The sequence below is a fragment of the Lampetra planeri genome, chromosome 3 (assembly GCF_965212315.1).
Source record: "Lampetra planeri chromosome 3, kcLamPlan1.2.h2, whole genome shotgun sequence".
In the NCBI taxonomy this organism is placed as follows: domain Eukaryota; kingdom Metazoa; phylum Chordata; class Hyperoartia; order Petromyzontiformes; family Petromyzontidae; genus Lampetra; species Lampetra planeri.
In genome coordinates this window covers 13,221,144-13,244,005 of record NC_136109.1, presented here as the reverse complement: position 1 = coordinate 13,244,005, position 22,862 = coordinate 13,221,144, and the positions used below count along the sequence as shown (strand labels likewise).

At 40.3% G+C, this 22,862-nt stretch overlaps 1 protein-coding gene across 17 annotated transcripts in view; it reads left to right on the top strand.

Annotated features, from left to right (window-relative positions):
- LOC144738116 (uncharacterized) overlaps window positions 1-22,862 on the top strand; it is a 195,549-nt gene that overhangs the window by 125,146 nt on the left and 47,541 nt on the right. For 7 of the 17 annotated variants that reach the window (XM_078621146.1, XM_078621083.1, XM_078621037.1 and 4 more), the window contains 4 exons: window positions 426-499; window positions 15,064-15,428; window positions 17,489-17,524; window positions 19,035-19,091. In XM_078621146.1, the coding sequence (XP_078477272.1) occupies window positions 426-499; window positions 15,064-15,428; window positions 17,489-17,524; window positions 19,035-19,091 (532 nt within the window). Of the gene's footprint in view, window positions 1-425; window positions 500-5,796; window positions 6,017-15,063; window positions 15,429-17,488; window positions 17,525-19,034; window positions 19,092-22,862 lie in introns of those variants that run through there. The other 10 variants (XM_078621111.1, XM_078621074.1, XM_078621137.1 and 7 more) reach the window with 7 other exon arrangements.

Here is a 22,862-nt window from a genome sequence, read left to right as displayed (position 1 = left end):
GAAAAAAATATTTGCTTAGCATTTTAAAGGTGTTCCCCGTGGATGGATAAAGTGGTTCACCGAAGTAACCCCTAAAGTTGTTCTGCGGTGTCACCTTCTGGGGTCGTTTTATAACACAAGATGATGCACTGCTAGCTACAGATATCCGAATGGCATTTATTCATCTAATGCCATAATTCTGAATTTTTTTTTTAAGCGAGTTAAATGATTTTGAAAGAAAATTTTTTTTCTGAATTCTTGATTCTAGTTGTGAGCCTGAATTGTGACAAGGGGAGAAATCTTTACATGGCTATTTAATATAATTATTTATCACTTACCGAGTAAGCTATAATTTTATGAGGGGTATTTGTTGACGGCTGTGATTTAATTGAAAATAGTACGTGAAGCACTGACTTTGTGATATTTGCTTTTGTTTGCAATGGAAGGAGCTCGGTTCGTGGGTTCAACAGAGGTGACGCAAGGACACATCTTGGCAGAAACCTCATTTTCACACTATCAGGTAAGGAGTGAATGTCTTTTTCAGAACTTAGACAAAATAGCCCTTCCGCAGAAATGATGGTCACAATATAAAGTATATCTTCCATGAACATATAATTTGTGTTAATTATGAATTACATTCATAGAAACATGGTCGATGAATCTTAAAATTCCTTTTGGTTTTGGATGGGGTTATTGCATCTTTATCACAAGTGGAGATTTTAGAGGATTTAATTACTTATCTGCGTGGTCAAATGTGATGGTGACTTAAGATTGTACTTCTTAAGGAACTGTTGGTGGCACAGAGGCTGTGTGCTTTTTCATATTGTGTGTTATTTGAAACTCCAGTATGTAGGTAGTACCGGTTACATCAACTAACTTTGGAAGAGTTGAGAGGTCCAATTTTATTACTAAGAGATGGGTTTTTGAGTAGTAATATATGTGCTACTTATGTCCCAGATAGCTGGCATTTAACAAAACAACAAGAGAATTTGCTCTTCACCTTTGAATCAAGGCATGTGTGGAAGATGCAAACAATCTCATGGGATAACAAAATAATAAACAACTTGGATATTCAGAATATAATTTGGCCAGCAATGTGACAAATTATATTCACCAAGGTGTGAAAAGGCAGCATAGTGCACCCTGCACTCTTCATTCACCTGTCTCAATGGCCTTGGGTTACAGCCAAAATTTTGTGTTTAATGCTCAAACACACTATCGAAATTTATAGCATGGCCTTTTGTATTCTGACATTGTCTGCTTTGTAACCAACATATTTCATGATACATTTTTCATGATACATTTTTCATGGAGCAGTTGGATGTATGACTTTCTTATTTATCCAGGAAAGCCACACTTGGTTGCAGGACCCATTTTGAGGAGGGTCCTGCATTGGGTTTTTATTTCAAGATGTTATCAGCCACTTAATAAGTGTTTATGTCATCGTGATTTTATATAATTCGTAAGTAGTCGCAAATTATGTTTTTTGCTTTGATAGAATGAGAACGATCTCTCTTCCAATTAGATAATCCATGCCAGCATCCCTGTACCTCCAAAGGATGTGAACTGTGATTTGCAGTCGTTTGGCAGTGGTGCCCCCTGTTGGGTGTCTGTAGAACATCAGGATACACGCTCCGTTTACAGGACTGTATTGCCATTTGCACACTTAAAACAGTAAGAAAAACTCATGCAACTTCTTTTCCCGACGAACTCTAACAAGAGTTAACTAATAAAGAGCTCTATTGGCTTCTCACAATAGCCATTCGCTGCACACCCCAATTGAGATACATTTATGTTATTGACACATATACTGTGACAAGCTTTAATACACAGCATTGACATCCCTTTGCATTTTTTTTCCAAATAAAAACTGTTTGGTAAGTTTTGAAATTAAAGTACTTATGTTTTTTTAAAGTAAAGTTGCATCACAAGTGTTTACAGCAAAACCAATGTGCTTTTGTAGCACATTTACTCCCAAGCAATATATTGGTGAGCATGAGGGACTCTCCAAGAGTGGAAAATGTTCACAGCTGTGTTTATAGGGGGCAGCTGTGGGTGGGTTTTGGTACATTTATCCATGGCAATAACACACGAATAGCTCACTTAAAGTCTGTACTCACACTATACACGGCAGGAGCACGTGCATAAACTTTGAAGCATTGTCAGTCAAAACCATTTAATATGATTTTCCACACACCCGCATCTGCTGTGTGTGCTTAATGTCTGGGACTCATGCCAGACAAGGTTCAGGTATACTCACCATTAATGCCATTTATTACATCGCCATTTCCTTAGAAGAGAACCTTGATAATTTACGTACAATGTGTTGTAACTATAATTCAAAGCAGATTAGTCAAAAGAGTCAGCGATTTCCTGTGAAGACGAACATTGAAGTGCTTATCTCATATTTACAGCCCTGAGCCAGTGGTGAAAATTCTACATTCATATGGCTGGAGTGAGTCTATCCATAGGTCAACGAACATTTAAATGTTAAATACTGTATGGCAATATTAGTTTATGGGATTCGTTGTTTGCAAAAGTCTTACACCCGAATCTAAATAAGCATTAGGCAATCATCTACATTGGAGGTCCTTCTTTTCCTGTGGTGGAAAGTCCACATTGACTGAAGCTGGTCTCTTCCCACAAAGTGGTATACATTTTATTGACCCGGGAAGGGTTCATTTCTTGAGTCGACCTGTGACCGGGATTTGAACTCGTAACTTTACCATTGCGACGATGTCATTCTGCCACAGAGGTTTTGGTTTGTTCAAAACATTTCCGCAGACCCTTTTATAATTAAAAGATTGTTTTCCATATGTTATATTACATGTATACAAACTCTGAATAATTTGATGCTAAGGTGAAATGTATTAAACAATACTTTTACAGTTGGGGGACATGTTCACTGGGGACGTACGTTTGAAGTTTTGAACGTTAATACAATCTGTAACTTATGAATACAATACACTTGTTACCTAATTTCATCTGTTTTAAATTATATATGCAAGTATTAAAATGTCAGTGTCTCCTTGATTGGTGCTGAGGCCAGTGGTGGAAAATCCCATTTTCTTTTTAATGGGGACAAACTCTTGATAGGACCTCCACCCCACAGGACAACCACTTACGCATTTGACAAATTATTTAAAAGATGATAAGACAGACTGTTATCATACTCAACAGCCATGATCAATATGCTGCTCGACGAAGGCTTCCCCAAGCCATCGCCACTTTTCATGATCCTGCAATGTAACAATACATCGAGTAATTGCACATGAACTGATTTCATAGATGTGTCTCCTACATGGAAGGCATCTCCGGACACATTCCGTTCCTTGGCTGCAGCTCTGTTATCATTCTTGTCCATCTTCCATGATCCCTTCTAGCTATGTGTCCTGCCCAAGCCCACTTTTCTCACGTTTTTATGATGTCATTTTTAACCATACATGTCATAATAGGCAATACACACGGATCATACATTTCTTATTCAGGCACATCGGCATGTTGCTTTTCATGATCAAGTTCAGCTTCCCAAAAACACTCCAACCGACTCGTCTGCCTCATATCACCATTTTGATCCCAGTCCGCCTTGAGCAGCTGTCCGACGTAGACATACAGTTGTCCCTCGAACAGATATCACCAATTGCTTAGCAAACCTTTGTACGTGACCTTTGTTTGGTCATGATATTGCATCCTTTTCCATTAAGTTATGCTAACGTTTACTGCAGTTCATTCCCTTTATGATGACTATGTTATCAGAAATCTAAGATGGTTGTTTCCTCCAAACTCTCTATATATGAATATGTTACGTTATGTACGTCAAAGGCTACTGTTGATGTGTGGAGGGTGGAGATCATGGGTTGGTCACCTTATCAATATTGATCAAGGGCAATAGCTCACTTTTCACGCCATAAATATTTACACTGGACATACGGCTTACACTGTGATCCACGTGACCAAATTCGATGTCTATCAACGGGCCTCCTGCCGTCCTTGCCGCCCCACTATCACCCACCAAATACCCCTAACATCATCCACCCATCCCCTCCAACGGGCATCATAGCACCCCCACTGCCCGCCTCACCACCTTTCTAATCTCCAGACCCCTGTGGAGTCTCAAAACTAGCCCCCCACCCCCCACGGTTACTATTTTTCCCAGGAAGTCTTGTTATCTTTTTTTATTAAGCCTCATAGCACCCCATTGAGCCTGCATTCTCGATGCCACCCTCCACCTCGCTTGCCCTTATCCTCAAGTATTAATGCCACCCATCCCCCCACCCACAACCAAGTCTTTAGTTGCTTAGTCAGTCGCTGTGAAGCCCTGAGTCTAAAGAGCATCCTCTTCCCCGAGGAGTTGCCCGACCCCATTTACTGTATAAGTCATTCACCACTCCATCCGCTCGCACACTAACTTTCTATTAATGTGCACATTAAGAGCATGAGCCATATTCTCAGGTTGACAGATTAATCTTTTCACCAATTTTTTTGGTAACAAAAACTTTGAACGTCTCTAGCTGTCACCAACAAATTGCCGAGGCGTTTGATGTGTTGCAGACATTTTGACAAAATGCGAATCTAGCACTAAAATGGTGAATACTATAGCAACAAATTAGTAACAAATCTTTGACTTAAAGCTTTCGTGACTGAAGGAATTCAGTTTTAGTTTTGTTATTTTCTTTGAATCTATCTACGTGACTTTACCGAAAGACCCAAAGAATACTATAGCAACAGTTAGAAATGACACAGCGCCTAATAATCACAAGATTTTAGGTTTTTATAGTTCCCATTGGTGCGATTCGTGAGCCCATTTCAGTGTCATGTCACGTAGTTCCGATATTGTGGGATTTTCCAGAAATTAAATGTCAATTGAGTACCAATTATTTACCCAGGAGAGCATCACCGAGTCTTAAGACATTTTCAAGAGATGTTTGGTCAGTATAGTGCCATTAATATTTGACATGTTGGGGTAAACTAGTGTCCGGAGAAAACACACGCATACATAGAGGCAGTGACACTTGCCACAAATCACAATCATCATATCCTTGACACTTACCAGTCTACAGACCATGGGCTAAAAACCAAACTTCACATACAAAACCACTCAGTGCTATTGGATATAGCTGCTACAATGGCTAAAAGCCCCGTGGGGTTCAACTTTGAAACCGTATTTTTTTTTACAAAATCCGTGCCACATGCGGACGATCCCAAATGTCACAAGAGCCGTTCATAGTGCAGGAAGCAATTGCGTGTGTGCTTTGGTGGGTATACGGCAAGCAAGTGCGTGTGTGTCTTAAGATGCATGAGTCAGTTCACACACACACAGCACAATCACGCCGCACGTCTCAGTTGAGCAGCAGCAGTAGCGACAGCGAATCACGGCTGCCACGTGAACGCGCGCGTGTGTCACCGCAGGGAGGCCGTGGGTGGAAAGGGCTTCCTGCTTCCACGGCTCCCACCCCCCTCCCCTTTGTGTCGTCACTGCGGACCAATGGAGATGCCCTCCCGGCCCGGTGTGTGGGGGGGGGGATGAGAGTGGGGAGCGGGTGGGGGTAAAGGTGGTGGTGGGGGGGGTCACGAGTGTGTAGTGGGGCGGGGGTAGATTTGTGTGGGCGTAGCTGTGTAATCGTCGGTTATTACCACAGTGGGGGGTGGGGTAGTTTGGGGGGGGGTGGGGTAGTTTGGGGGGGAGGGGTAGTTTGGGGGGAGAGGAGTCGTATGGGGGGGGGTAGGGGAAGGGGGGTGGGGGAAGAGGGAGGGGCGGGGCTAGATGGAGGGGCGGGGCTAGAGGGAGGGGGCGGGGCTAGAGGCGTCAGCTCCTGACTGCACAGTGAGTGGTGAGGCAGCAGTGCAGGGTTATTGCTGCTGCTGTTACTGCTGCTGTTACTGCTGCTGCTGGATAACTCCCCACGACTTACACAACTGTTGCTGTTACTGCTGCTGCTGGATAACTCCCACTTCTTACACAACTGCTGCTGTTACTGCTGCTGCCGGAGTTAACGTGTGGGGAGGTGGGTTAGAAGGCTTTCGCAGCGGGCACGTGGTGAGTCTTTACCGTCCACAGCCTGAAACATGCACACCTATTTACACTTTTTCCCTCGCTAATGAGACGTAGCAGCAGCAGCGGCGGCGGTGGTTAAGCTGAAGGCATGGCCGTGTTGAGTTGGGGGGGGGTGGTGGTAACGTGACGAGCTGTAGTGTTGTGATGTCGCTACATTTATCAGCTTACAGCAGCGATGGAGCACACGAGGCAATCTCGTCGCCTCGTGTGTTGTGTGATATGCGTCTGAAACGTCCCCGTGATTACGTAACCCTCGGTGCAATTGAACGTGAAATTTTGTTTTTGTTTAAAGCGACGCGTTGTTGCTGATAAGTTAACCCGAACAGCCTAAGTTCGTAGATCGCCACGTGTTTAGTTGTTATCTACATACATATATATTGTTATCTACTTACATATATATTGGATATACAGGTAGTCCTCTACTTACGATGGAGATGCGTTACGACGACCCCATCGTAAGTCTAAAATGTCGTAAGTCGAAGATGGCTCAGCCTACCCAGGAATCTTAAAGAACGGTGATAATTTAGCAAAACAGAGCAATTTATCGTGGTAAAGCTACGTATCATAAATGCATTGAACGTAACGTATCATATTGTAGTGTACTCACCAAGATTCTGTCTGTCGTCTGCATACTTGAACGATGTTAGTTTGATGATGGCAATTTTGTCGAATCGCCATGGTAAGATCGAGATATCGTAAGTCGGGGACTGCCTGTACGCCACCTAATATAGTGTTTCATACGGGGTTATAACGCATTACAAGCACAGTACTTCCTTAAATGATTCTCAGAACCTTATCCGCATCGGCCTCACTTCCTAAAGAATGTTCAAATGTGCAATTCCATGCTTCCTTTCGATGTTCGATGTCAGAATGAACACTTCATTGTTGAGGTTGTACCCATGCCGATACAACAAGACGTGTGTGACTGCACTGTATATGGGATAATCCAGCTCATGGACTCGCAAACTTAAAAAAAAAACCTTGAAGGAGATCTTCAGCTATTGTTGATGTATTTCAGTAAGACCGTGAAATATTGTGCATGCTATGTTCCACTCAACCAGTGTTGTCCGGGTTCTTTACAAAATCCTATTGCCGTGTTCACGGGCTTCTCCAAGCACGTGATTTCCTGCTCAAATGAGCACTGAACCGGATGATCCCCCCGTGTCTTGTGTAGGATTAGTAAACATGCAATGAAGTGGTCACTTTCGTGAAACAATCTTCAAGTGATTTTTGTTCTTGGTTTTAGCTGCAAACCCATGGTGGTGTTGGAGGCGTGGGGGGAAGTTCCTCGTACGGTGTCTTATGCAGCGTTTTCACTGCCGTGGGGTCGTTTTCATGCGTATTTTATTCAGTACTGTAAAGCGTAAATATAACGTTTGCCTTTTGGGTACGGTCAAAGGATTTGAATACAACATCATCCCACTGGTACTGCGTTGCCGAAGCGTTATCGAATAAATAGAAACTTCCTGTACACAAAGTGCCCCCCAAAGGCTCCTCCTGTGCCCCTATTACTCGGGGAGTGTTTTAGTGCTTCAAAAAGTCAACCCTCGTGCATTGGAATGCATTTAGTCAGCAAGAGATGTAACCCACTCGAATGATTTCCCCAAGACGTCTTGTCTACATGCGTAGCCAGCCCAGAGAGCTTGCACCAAGACAGGGCATCTCCGCTATGTGATGGTTCATAGGCTAAATGCTATGGCAGGCGTTTTACGTAGTTGTATACTTTTACATTTGTATTATTTCTCTGTGTATTTGAATATACAGTTGTTACTAAGCTTGCCATTTTAAGACCCATAGCTGTGAATGTATGAAATAAGGTCCTCCGATGTAAGTATTTTTGTCAAAGATTCACCAAAAATGTATGATGATAATTAAGGATGACAAAAAAAATCTAATTTATGTTGTGGATGTGGTATTACTTGTAGTCTGTACCTCTGAATTAGTAGATGTAGTGAAGTGTTACTGTAATTGCTTCAAATAAGAAATACTCATAAGCGATAAATATAAATTGTTAACTCATGCTCTTCTAGTGCCCAAGCCTGATTCAGCGTTTATGAAGGAAATGAGATAATTGTGACAAAAAGTCCCATTCTGCTGTATTTTCCCACAGCTATAGGGGAAGTCCATGCCTTCTGGTGTGACATCAGGCTTTCATAAGTTCCGAGTCTGAATTACTATTATGCTTTACCCAGGAAAGCCTAACTAGAGTATCACAACTTTTTTCATGAGGATCCTGCCACGGTTTCACAGAGGGGGTGATGTTGAGATGTGTAATCCCAGTTGAGTAAAATGCAGGTAATTTTTCAGCATTGGTATGTTTGGCCAAAACCAATTGCATTCTCTTTTAGCGATGTGAGGAAACCAAACCCACACAGGACAGACAGGAGGTGAACATACAAACTTCACACAGAAAATGCATCTGAGTAGTGAATCCAACCCAGGCACATCTTGTTGTTGTGAGGCACAAGTCTTACCACTGTGCCACCCTGTCTCCCAAAGTGGCGCCATAGTAATACTTGTACTGCAGGACTTGTGAAACCAGCCTCATTTGTGTTTCGCTGCTGGCAACAGAGATGAGGTGAGTCATTATTATCACTATTTAAATAATTGGTATTTTATCATGGGACCTCCTTTGCCAGTACCAAAATATGAAAACCTATTCTCAATTGGTATTACATTTTAAGTTTTTTGGGTCTTCCTGTAAGAGAATAACTTTTTTTTTACCTGTTCATAATGTTCTGGAAATAATTGGAGTTGGTTCACCTTGTTATAACAAAACATTACTTTCAGAGTTGCATAAGTGACAAACCTCATGGTAAGTTCTCAAATAGGAATTTCAAAGTGGACAATTTTGCAAGGCCCAACACGTCCAGTGAATTTTTTCCTAATGTTCTTGTGCGTTATGGGGTATAGTATTTAATACTTTTTGGCAGCAGATAATTCAAATCTTTACTAAGATTTAGTTCTTGACCCCCTTTTTAAAATGGGTAATAGTGATTTTGTCAGAAAGTGCTGTAATCTTGTTGTCCATGATAGTGCAGGCAATAAACGACTATAAAATAAATTATGGTCCCAGATAATGGTGTAATAACCACAGCCTGCTCTCATATTTGTGAATGAGGAGTTTTAATTACAAGTGCAATGTAAATTATTTCCTATAATTTGAGATAGCCCTAGTAGAGGATGCCTTCCAGCGGTGCATCACTGTGTGGGAGGAGCACACTCGTGTGGATGTTTAGTGATTGTTGTAATCAGAATTTATATATAACAGCATTCTATCCACATGTTAACAGCTTAATTTGCCTTTCAATATGTCACTCAGTCACATTATTTACTTAAGTAACTTTATGCGTACAGTGTCCATTTATGCTTCCTTCAGGCCGTGAGAATGCAATGCCCGATATGATTTAACATGACCTATATATGACCTACGACCTTTTACACATCTAAAAAACCATGGGGGCACATCCTTTTCACATTGAGCGGTGCACCTCCTGATGGACGTAACATGCTATTGCACGACACAGCCTAAATAGTACTCGTCGGCAACACCCGCTGCGGATCGACGCATAATAAGTGTATATGAGTGGCAAATGCTTGTGAGTCGTGAATTTGTGGCTGAGTTAGTCTTGTCTCTGGTTGGTGAGTGTCACGTGAGTGTGTGTGTGTATGTATGGTGAATGCATTGTGAGTATTGAGTATCGTTGAGTGGTGTTGGTGAGTGGGTTAGTGGCTTGTAATTGGTGAGTAGTTTCTTGTGAGCGCCTGGAGCACATGTCTTGAGTCTCTGCTTGGGTGGTAAGGGGTGAGTGTCTGGTATGTGTCTGCTGAGTGGTGAGTGTGTCGTCTAGTGAATGTGAATGTCTGGTGGGTGGTGAGTATCTGCTGAGTGGTAAGTGTATGCTGGCTCGTGGTGGTTAGTGTCTAGTAAGGTCAGTCTCAGTTATTTTTTTTAAATCGCCTCACTCATAGGATGGGCTGCCCTTTGGTAAACAATCATGTTTAATTGCACAGGACTGTGGAGTTGGCAAAATATGCGTGCTTCTCCAGATGACACATCAGCCTGTTTGAATTTATTCAACTCTTGTGTTTGGTGTTTGTGTGTGAATGTTTCTGTCTCCATTTCTTCAAGTCTAATTTTGTAGGCATCTCTTTTCCGCCTTCTATATTTGTGTAAAACCACAACACACCGTAAAAAAGTCAATTCAAAGTGATTTAACGCTCAAATGAGCATTGAAGTGGTGTTCATCTCCTGTTTACAGCCCTGAGCCAGTGGTGCAAATTTTACATTCCCATGGTGGGGGTGAGTCTCTCCATAAGAGTACCCACAAAGTTGTAATCGTGTCATCAATCCTAGAGGCATGATTGTTTCAGTCAACCCCCAATCTGGGTTTGAACCTGCAACCTTCCAATTTTCGAGCTGTACTGCTGAGCTACGAGGCCAGATCACTTTATGCGATATATGGTTTGTACTCGTTGCACAATTTTGATCTGCATTCTTCTGTCTGCCTCTGGGCGAGGATTGGATCTCTTTAGTACTTTGTTCTGCTTATGACTGTAGCCACTTTTATCTCCACATCTCTTTTTATGTATGCTTCCTATTGTCCCATTTCTCCATGGCTGCCACCAGGTCTATCTACGATGTGTGCTGTTTCTATCTCTGCCTATCTCATTGTCTATACGTGTCTCTATGTCTAAGCCCCCGTTGTTTATGTTTTAGTTCCCACATTTTCCTGACCGGTTTTATGAGGGCGAGAACTTTTTTTTAACAGTGTTGCTAAGCACAGCCCCAAAGGCCCAAATGCCAAGCGGCTATCAACAAACAGCACCATCACAATTGTATTAGATGAGAGTTAATACGTTTTGTTAAATTGAGCAAGGATATAAGAGCTTGGCAAAATATATGATGAGAGAGACTTCCAGAGTTCAGCAGCGCGAGAAGTGTTTTGACATGCTGCATTTTGGATGCTACAAAGTCAGTCTGGTAGACTGAATCCTCAACTCGGTTGGAGGAATCATATCCGTAAAGTCCCAGGAAGAGTAACCATGGTCGTAGTGATATAAATGTGGTGAGGAGGCAACCGACTGCCCTTGAGCGAGTGACGAGTGAATTATTGTGTGCTGAATCATCAAACAGCCTGACTGCTTGACACTGAATTCTATTAAGTACAGTGAGGTAGCAACTGCTCCACCCTAGCTCCAACAACACTATCCCAACTTTGGCCGAATCGTGCTTCATGTAGTAGTAATAATTGTTAGGAGTTAAAGAAGGATTTGGCGAAGGAGAAAAAACAAAGCTTTTTTAATGCCTTCTTAGCCAGATTAGTAACAGAGCCATTCCGTGACAGGTCAGATGTGATTGTTGTGCCAAGCAGATTAACAGTTTTACTATGATGGAAGGAACTATGGAATATGCAGTCCTATGCGATATCATTGATTGGGTGAGAGGGGTGGAACTGAGCCATTGTCGAGGTTTGACGAATCAGAGGGAGTGCAATGGACATGCATGTCATAAGCAACTGCAGTCATATTTCGTAATTTACTTATAATCAAGGCCTAAGAAGAGACACCCTTTAAATGTAGCTTTGATGTGTCTCTCGCTCCGTGTCCCCTCCGACAGGGATCACAGCACACAGTGTTCTGAACCACCGGTATTGACTGGTATTGATTTTGAAATCGTAATGGAAAGTGTTGCCATTGTTTTTGAGTGTTTTTGTTTTTAAATGACTGGATATTTAGAATGTCCAATGCCCATTATGGGATCGCTTAGACTGCCTCCATCACCTACCCATGCCGATACTTGAAATATTTATTTCCCCCAGTGACGGCTTATGTCTCTAAAGTTAACTCTGTTTCAGTTGAACTAAAATTTAGTATCGTTAATCCCCTGATAAGTCTTGACTCTCACTGCATCGCTTTTTGTTAGACAGTAATAATTACCAAAATAGCGATGTTACTGTAAAGCATATAAACAAAGCAGTTATAGTTAGGACTTCATTACAATTTCAGTCATGAGTTCGGTTTCCTTTTAGTTAAATGTTTTTCTTAATTTGCCATTTTAATTATTGTTAAAGAGTATAGGTAAACACAATGCTAATTATTTAAATTCAGATTTTAACATGTTATTAAAGCATATAGTCGGTATATCTATAATATGTACATTTGAATAATAGCTACCTGTTTTCTGTTTGGCTGTGTCTGTATAGCCAGCAGGTTATGATGTCAGGCTGAATAAATAAAGTTTTTTAAATAATCATATTGTGTTGAGCAGCGTGGGCCACTGTAGAGATCATATGATCACTAAGTCTTTCACGCTGTTCGATCCTATGTTTACTCCAGCTTAGTGGTTCCTGGTGGTGCTGCTTGTCTTTTTTAAATCCTTTATATTAAGTTCGCTTGCTTGCTTAGGACCATGCAAATCTTTCGGTCGTTTTTTAACCCACTTCCCGTGATCCAATCGAGCTGACATTTTGCACACAGACTCGTTGTGCGTGACAATGTATTTTCGTGAAAATTTTTTTCCAAAATGTTACACTGTTTAGGGAACATTTTAAAAATATTTAATTACCAATTGTTTAATGCTGCCAGACAATCATCTGACCCATAGGTGGCAGCCATCTCAAGCCAGAGGACGAGAGGACTCTAGCCGCCACGCATATAAAGGATTTATAGTGAAAAACTTTGTTTTTACGGGTTATACTTGTTTCTTCTTTTATCTCTTGCACGCTCCTGTCTCCCTGCATCTCCCACATGAACCCTGTGTCTTCCTTTGCCTCAAGCATGTTCCCTCGAAATCCACCAGCATCTGTGTTTCACCACATTTGCCTGCATATTTTGCCATGCATCTCCATGTCTGCTTGTGCCTCCTTCAGAGTTCTCCATTGCCCTGTTCGTCTTTCCTTTACGCTCCACTGTAATGCCCCAGGGCTCATGGAAACAGGATATGACATCTGGCATTTGCAGATAATAGAAGGAACAATTGAGAGAAACACAGATAAGAAAAGTTTTTACTTTAACTTATTCACAGCTATTTTTTAAATACTGTATACAAGTTTGCACCTAGTTGTGGTTGGGTAGCAGAGGCTAGAATAATTCAAGATGGATAATAAATAAGAGGCTTACACAATAGGTCACTAGTTTTATGTGAAACAAAACAACACATGCTTTAATAAGCGATTGTGTTTACTTCATGTAGCTGTGGAGGAGTCGCATCACATGATACCTCGGGTATGGCCATCTCCTTGTCTTTCCTTTCTCTCCCTGCCTCTTGTTAAACTTGCCTTTCTTCTTCTCTCTTTTGTTTTAATTGTTTTTTCCCCCCCCATCTTTGGCCATTTTTTTCAGGCCTGTAATCCAGAACTTTGGAACAGGTTTTGTGGCTTAGTCAGGTTTCATATGTGTTCGTCCAAATCAGAAAAGGCAACGAGCAGCCCAAATAATGTAAATAGTTAAAGGAAGATATTTATTGATATCTGTTTTGCAGATTTTTAGAATGTCATTGACATGTATATGTGGGTTTTCTCTTGCTACTTGGATTCCGCCCGCAAGCAAAATACTTGTACAGCAGCAGCCAAAGATGAAACTAAATGAGGCTTTTCTTGATACATGATTAGTCTCATCTTCGAATATATTATACAGTAAAACACTGGCTAGGTGGATTTAGCATTTACCTGGACCAGGTCAGCTCATAAAAAAAAACACTTTAAAATGTAAATTATATTCAAAGAAGTGTAAAAATAGAATAATAATTTCCATACTAGACATTTTGTTCAGCACGCATATGTAGTAAGTACTGTACTTTTTGGTCCATACACAAAGGCATACACTACACTACACACTAATGAATGTAAATATTACATGTACACATGTGTAACACATGTGCATTCTTATTACACATTTTAATTGCAATTGCAGCTAGCAGGTGGTGAGAATGGCCCCGGGAAATTACACCACACAAGTCAATTAGTGTTTATCTTTGAATAGGTATCTCTCATGTAATACTATACACTTTTGTGTCATGCTTTATAAAAAGGTGTTCATCATATTTCAGTTTTCCATTATATTTACGTATTTCAGCCCTCGTATCTGAACCAGGAATAATTAAGTAAAACACAATATATTAATTGTTTATTGCACAATCATTGATATTCGAGTCAAAATCATCGAATCACTGCATGTGATAAACTGGTTCAATGGTGGCTGAAATCCTGATTCACACTCAGCTTCACAGTGGTGCTGTCTCAGTGCTTGACCTAGCCATTATGATACTTTTCAGCAATCCAGCAAGCTTCCTGTGTCTCCATGTTCTTGATTCCTCTGTAGGTTAGTCTATATTCTACCTGGCATATATATGCTGCCAAAATATGTACGATTAAAAAGACTAAATCATATTCTGTTGCATACACGACTTCAATTCTACATTCTCAAGTGAACGTAACCATTTAATGACATTTCTGGTACTTAAAATTCAATATTAACATTTTTCACGTGATTTGAATTATCAGTGTGTGATAAATGGACCGTAGATGAATTTCTACGTTAACCCGAAATGAACACCCTATCACAGGATGGAATATGCAAACAGTTGTACCTCATGAACTTGATGATTATTTACCCTTGCGAAGAGATTTTGTGAGTGCTGGAATTTATTTCTATTACTTGCTTTGTATAGCTGCATTTTTATGTTTTAATTATTTGAATGGAAGCATAATTTTCCATGAATGGCCATTTTACATTTGATGAACTTTAATATGACTGCATTACTCTACTGATGCACAATTGGACTACTTGGCAGACTTGAGTTGAGCCCAATCTGCAAATATGAACTCGTAACCTTTTCATTGTAAGCCAATTTAGGTCATCTGCACTCGATTTGGCCGTTCATCCCTCTGGTCAATGATTATCGCTTTGTGGGGAAGCCAACAGTGAGGATATGGAAAGACTCAACTCCGTCAAGTAATTTTGTCATGAGCACTAGCCCACGCTCAGCTGAGAATGAAACCATTTGAATTTTCTTTTTTACTTGGCAGATAGTGGACGGCGTCACCACCTCCCATTCTACGACTGACGACGCCCTTGGTATGAGCATGGTGTCCCGGAGTGGCAGTCCGGGATGTGAAGTGCATGGGGCGGCCGCCAAAGGAGACTTGAGGGGCAGCTGCCTATCGTCATGCGAAGACTCTGCTCAAGGTGGCCGTCTACCCAGCAATCAAGTGGTGACTGAAGAGGCAGCAGAGACGGTGGAGAGTGATGGTGAGGGCGAGGACCGAGTTGGGGAGGTTCTTCTTCGCGATCCAAGATTCCGCACAGCCTTGCGCTCACACTCGCCCACACGTCGGCATACCTGGGAACCGGGAAAGCGAGTGTCTTGGGAAGACACGGTTGGCCACCAAAGGTGAGTCACCACGCCTGCAATTTCATTATGCATTTTTTGTTTGTCATTATGTGCGAATGCGTCATATTTGTCTTAATATATTAGATATTTGTGTAACTTATTAAAATGTATATACAATGATTTCATTAAGTGTGTTTAAGTTTCATCATCATCGGCCATAAAACGTTTTGAAGCTGGACTAGAGGAAGCTTGAATTAGGATTATCCAGAAAGCATACCGTAAATTTAATTAATCAAACATTAAAAATAAATCCACAAATTCGGACTGTTTGGGTGCAAGTTAATTTGTGCACAGTAGGATGCGACATCATGCAGTCAATCCGTACGCATCAGTCTCATCATTGCTTTGGCTTGTGGCTTCATCGTCCCATATGCGTGATCTCGGGCGCGTTCCCTCCTAGTGATATGTCCTCACTAAGCCCACTTTTCTAAAGGCAAAACTAATTACGTGAAGATGCGCTTGTCAAAACCAAGTTTAAATAGTGTGTACTTGCAATTATAGAGTTGTATACTTATCAGTTGTGTAGAATTTAGATCTACTCTTTGGTTTTTTTGGTAAAGGCACGTAGGTAAAATTTTTTAAATGAGAATTTTTTTTACCTACGTGACTTTTACCTACGTGACTTTACCGAAAAAAAACATTTTTAAAATTATAAAAAAAAATTACCTACGTGACTTTACCGAAACAAACAAATAGTATGAATCCTTGCAGTCACGAAAACTTCAAATATAGAATTAGAATTTAGATAACCCATAACCTTGGGCTCCATGCTATGTTAGTGCTCTCTCTCTGTCATTTGTTACATTTTATTTTTAGTTTTTTATGACAAATAAAACTTTCCAACCTATCAGAAAATCTCTTCATCATTCCATATCCAGTGAACCTTAATCTTGCACCTCCACGTCATCGTGATGCTGAGTGGCTTGGATTATTAAATAAAAAATATTAAATTCTAAAAGTTAATAAATTGTTATTATGTTTGAATAAAATGTATTGGTGGATAATTACAATGAAATTAAATTTGTTTTATCTTTAATTATTTGCTTAATGCCAGACATTGCTCAACAGAAAAGGCTCTTGCTTGCAATTCATTTGACTTCAAGAGATTTAACTTCTTGTTAAATATAGTAACATATACTTAGCACTGTAAAGGTGTTTTATTTATAAGAAATTAGGTTTCATCTCCACTCCATTTAGCATCCACCATCTCCATGAATTTTAACTTAGATTTCATCGCTAAATTCCGAGGACAAATGTACATGTTTAATTTATAAACTAATGATGCAAACAACTATTGAATTCTAATTATTTTTACAATGATAGATCTACTTTTGTTTTGTGGGTGTTACATTTTTTTTAAATAAAAAAATGCATGCAGACGTTCGAGCCAATACTAATTTATGGATTTAAAGATAATTTCCCCAATTGAAATATTCATCCAGCTTTTCAAGACTTATATACTTATATAGTAACCTGAGAGGTACCGTAATGATGACATCAAAGGAAGCCCGTACGTTGACCCACGCATATGATCAATGCACTCTCACCAGCTGTGAAGGGGAGGGGCAGCAGCAATCCCGACACAGTGAAAATCCCGCGGCCTATCATGAATGCTTGTGGGGAACTGGGATCAAAAATGATTCACTTGCCAACGGACATCGCTCGGTTACAATGCCACCATCGTACATGTTGACCTGGTGTTCATGGATTTCTTGCACGATTCATCCTCCTTGAGCAGAAATTGGATTGCTACACCGTGTTTGAGCTTCACCTCACTTTTGAGCCATTTTGCTTGTGACTAGCAAATGTTAGTGTGTACTGTACTCCAAAACTGGTGTCATTTGCATGTGTCTAGGTCTGGTATTGTCTGAGAAAAACATTCAGTGACATTTCATTTGTATAACCCTTCATATTTGGAACTTTGTTTAACAGCTCTGCATGCTCCATTGCTTGACGTTATCCCTAAATGAATAATGTTATTCCATTCTGCTTACAGTCCATGATCTTTTTGGTTAATCCATTCTTCTGAGTATTTGTCCTTTCTGTTTCTCCCATCTCAGAGGCTTTTTAAGAAGACCACTGTCTCACAAGCGGAGGTATAAATGTGTGGCCTTTTTACCTGAGCCTTACGTTTTTCCAATTAGCACCTTGGAAAATACATGTATATATTGTTTAAGATGCAATGATCATACTGCCTTTTAAGGGAGTAAAAACTACTTATTAGCACCATTGTTGTTGCGTTCCAAAGCACCAAGAGATCCATTCACATTTTTATACTTGAAATTACAAATTATGAAATTTCAAACCTCCACATTGCCTCAAGGATTTTCAATGTAATCACTTCTTGTTAGTAAGCCTTTGAAATATCATCTGGTGGCTCTTGAGCAACGCATTGCTTAATGTTGGCTGGAGCTCCAAGATCTATTCCTATCGCTGCATGCCTCTGATTAATTTTCCTTCTGACAACTAATTCTGGTGCCTGTCATGTGACGTGCCTTGTAAAAATAGTGTCTAATAATGTCGTCAATGCAAATGATTCCTATCCACATTTCCGCACATTCATTGAAATCCAGTGTGAGAGAATCCATCTTTGCATACTTGTAATGCTGTACAAATCTTTACTTCAAAAGTTTCCTTTTTTGAACAGGTTTTACACCTTTATTACAGGAAGAAATAGGGATGTGAGAATGGGGAGGTAGTTAAAGACCGTTTAAATTATGTGAACAATGTAAGCAGCACAAATGTTTAAATAAACTTCATTGAAATAGTAGTAAAGTCAACATATGTGTTTGGGAGAAGTAATGTTTGTCTCAATAGAACAAACTAGAAAATAGTTTTTGGCACTCAGAATACACTGTATTGAAGAATGTTAAGAATTGTATGCAGGATAAGACAATCGACTTGGACGTTTATAATAGATCATGACGTGAAAATTGTGATGGGTTGGCCATGTTTTCTGGATGGAGGAAGGCACGTCACCGAGACGGCATTGCAGTTGAACGCAAAGGCCATAGACCAAGGGGAAGACGTACAGCCACATGGTAGACACTGTAAGAAGGGACCTTTGAGGCCAGCTTTTGACTGTGCGAAAGTTTGCAGGAGCTAGCAGATGGAGCATAGATGTCGGTTAGTCGGGTAGCATCACGGTAGAGAGTCTTCGGCAATGACCATGTACTTGTAATAAAGTAATTGCTGTTCACGCAACACTTGGCACCTATGAAATGCATATGCACCAAATGTAATCGCCGATGAAAATGCATTGAATGCCCATACTAGTTTCAATTAAATGCACATGTTGATAGACTGTAACAAACATAAACAAGGTAAACAAAAACAAAAATTTCCGCATGTTTTGAAAACGCAAACAATACCTCTGACTTTGCTTGTTCTTGTCACCATGTCCTGACAAACCAGGATTTGGTTTTGTGTTCCTGAAGGGACATTTTCCAACTTTAATAGAGTTTCCTTGAAAAATCATCAAGATAAGTGGCTTGTCAGGACTGGGTCACTGGTGTTACTATTCTGTGCTTGTTGAAAATCACGGCCTCGCTTTGACTGGGTGTTTCTTGGTGCTTTATCTTTGTCCTCCTCGTGGTGTCTTCTAAGCTTCAGTTGGTGTCCTGTTATCTTGGAACCACAGGAGAACACTCACCATTTACACAGGTACCAGCATTGCTAGCAACACTGTCCACTGGCCATTCTGTATTTATGTCTGGTTGTATTTCAATTGCATGCTTCTTGAAGTGAATCCAATGTTTTTAATTCCACCTTTTTCAGGTATCGGCAGATTAATTTGAGCCATTTTTGTGGGGCATTTGCTTTGAATTGCATTTTAAGAAAGGCATGTATTAAAACAGGAATGTTGTACAAAAATAAACGTATAATTATTGCATTACTAATTCGCTTAATATGAATTATACAATGTGACTATATGATTTTAAATTAAATATACTTTATTTTAGTGAATTCTAGATACATTACAATCTACAGTACATCAATCACGTGTTTGTGTGTCTGCGCGTGTCTCCGTGTCTTTTACTCTGTCTCTGTGAGTGTATTTGTGTCTTTGTGTCTCTGAGAGTGTCTCAGTATCAGTGTGTGTGTCTCTATCTGTGTCTCAATATCTGTGCGGGTCTCCATGTATGTGTTTGTATTCATGTCTCCGTGTGTGTTTCTTTCCCTGTGTGTCTGTGTGTGTGTCTCTCCATGGAAGCCCAACTGTGCATGTGCAAAGCAAGTGGGTTGAGAGGGCTGGGGGTGGGGGCTGACGGCTGTCTGTCATACTGTGCCACGACCAATGGAGGGCAGGCGGTGGGAATTGGTAGCTTTAGGTTTTTTCCTTTCCTAAAATTTTTAAAAGTATGCTATACATTTGGGACTTTGCTGAGGCAGACTGGTGTGCCACAGCATGCCAGTTGTGGAGCACTGTTCTAGAGTAAGCAATAATCATTAGCATAAGAACGACTTTTTATGTGTGGGCCCTTAGGTATGATTACGTTGATTAATGCTGTTACCTCACAAACTGCTCCATATGTTTCTATATAAGGACTGGCTATTGTATGCCCCAATATTCCATCCTTGCCTTGTTACTCTTTCCAGTATATTTCTTCCTGCTTGACAAAATGATCTCCAGTTTTCAGTAGTATTCTAACCCAGCTCTACATTGCCGTTACCTCAATGAACCCAAACTCAATGTACTCTCTCGCATCCTGCCTTGACGCACTGTCATCTTGGATTGGTTCTAACTTTCACCACCTAAATGTTGCCAAAACTCATTGGCAGATTTCACACCCAGTAGAGGCTCCAGTTTGAGCATATACCTCCTAAACTTGTAATTGATTTCAGGCTGTCATTCTCTAACCACATATCTCAACTTTTCAGGACCTCATTGCTCCACAGCCACCATTTCCTTATCACAGCTGCCACTGTGACCCTCTTCCATGCCTTCAGCATATCCCAACTCAACTACTTCAATTACAGCCTCATATCCCTTATTATTTATTCTAAATTATGCAAAATGCTGCTATCAGATTTCTGACGGTGGCAATTTCAAAGCCAACAAAAAGGTGTTGGACGAGTTGTGATTTTGTAAACAATATTCATTTACATAAATTACTTCTAGACTTGCTATATCAGCAGATCTACTGTATAGCGAATGGTAATTTATTTATGTTAATCTTGATAATCTTAGAACACTCCACAATGCCTGAATAGTTTCACAAGGACTTTTTATTGTTGCGTATTGATGGAGTGTTTTATTTGAGGATTTTATTGTCTTGCAGTGACACATGACCAAGAGGCATTTGTATTGCGTCATGTGTATAAAATAGTTTTTCCATCACATGGATATATTTTCTGAGAAGAAAACACTGATTTTTAAAAACTTTGTTGGTGTGGGATAAACAAAAATATAAACCTTCTTTGGCTGGTAAATTTGGGGACTAACCGCAATTTAGTTTGATGTAACTTGGTGTTTTTGAAGTTTTACAACTATCAGTACGAAGTGTGTTCTGCACTGATTATTGTGTTTAGTTTGTTCGATTAGCATTGTTAGCTTTGTAAGGTGTGAAGAAGTTCAACATATATAGAGTACACTGTACCGATTCTTGCAATGTTATTAATGCTTTATATAGGATATTATTAACGATCAGCCTTTGCTAGAATTAAGGCTTTAATGGAACTCTAAAGTTTACTTAATCCCTGTGACTCTTGTGACTTCATACATGTGCCTACATTGTGTTACATTTTTGTGATTAAAAAAAAATGTTTTTAGGATTTGGCTACCAATCTACAGTTGTGCATAACAATTCAAGTACATATTTAGATGACACCATTGTGTAGGTCATTTGATTTGCCCCATGTCTCACAGTCATTGTCCTTTGACACTTAAAAGGACAATAACATTAAGAAACTCTTGATAAACTGTTCATTGATGATAGGGAGCCGTTTGAAAATATCACATGACTCATATCAATCTCAAGGCTGTGAGCACCTTCCATTGCTATAAACTAACAATTAAGAGAAGGACATTTCTACATAAAGACACAACACTTAAAATGGATGGAATATTACAGTCTTTAACAGTTTAAATATTTATCTTTCCCATAATTAGCGCTGCATTTTAATTTGTATGTTTAAAAATATTTGGTTTGTGGTATACTCAGGCTGAACTGTTGGGTAAACATATTTTTAATACTGACTTTCTTGCAATCATCATTTATGAAATCCCAATTTATCCAGCAAAGACTCACTGAGTCTCAATACTTGGTTACAGGAGGATCCTGCTAAGTTTTTGCAGTCATGGGTGATAATTATTGCTTCCCAATGAAGTAATTTGGCCCAATCGAATGCTGCTAACTGGAATGTGGCACTAAAGCTTTGCTGCTCACTGTACATATTTAATGTCTATGCTTTTATTACCTTAAATCAACAGGCAAATTTAACCTCTCTAGGCTCTGGCCATTTCTATTTAGGTGCCACCTCCTTCCCCTTTATGCCCCACCCTATTTTTGGCTTAGGCCTCACTTCTTTCTGATTCGCCCTGTCACTGAGGTGTACCATTCTCTTTAAGGGCTTTCCCTTTCTTCTTTACGCCCCGCCTCTTTCTGTTTAGGTCCCGCCCCTTCAGACAGGGTTGGTCACTCTCATGCTCACATGTCTTTTGGATTGCACTCTCATACTCACAGCTTCTTTGGATTACATCCGTTGGGTTGCACTCCCTCGTCGAGGAGGCCACTCTTCTTCTTTTCTACAGTTACATGCTAATTTCTCACATTAACATCATGCTAATATCTCACATTAACATAGCCACTTCCGTGCCCTCTAATTTCTCACATTAACATCATGCTAATCCCTCACATTAACATAGCCACTTCCGTGCCCTTGTCGAGGAGGCCGCTCACCTATCTTACAGTTACATGCTAATTTCTCACATTAACATCACTAGCCCCGGCCACTTCTTTATAACCCTTGAGCTACACCCATTTCAAACCTTTGAAAACAGTCTGCCTCAGGAGCAGGATCATGCTTTCCCACCTGATGATGGACGCTTGTGTTGCGCCCGAAACGTCGTGATTTATTTTATTTGATACCTACGTGACTTTACCGAAAGAACCAAAGAGTTAGGGTTGGGCTTGTTTGGGTTAAGGGTGGGGGTTGGTTGTGGATGGGGGAGTGGTTGGGGGAGTGAACGTGAGAAGCAGTCGTAGGTAGTGGTTTGTGGGGTCTGTAGGTAGGTTTGACGAGGGATAGTCGGTTATGATGGGTGGGGATAGTCCGGGCGGGGTGGCTTTACGACTACAACCAAAATCGCTCCGAGAGAAATATAATAGTTGTGTTGAAAAATAAAGTAGGTTTATTTGGGTAAAAAGTAGTATCATATCTTCTAAGCACAAATATTTAATCTGTCTCAGAAGCAGAATACATTGTTAATCT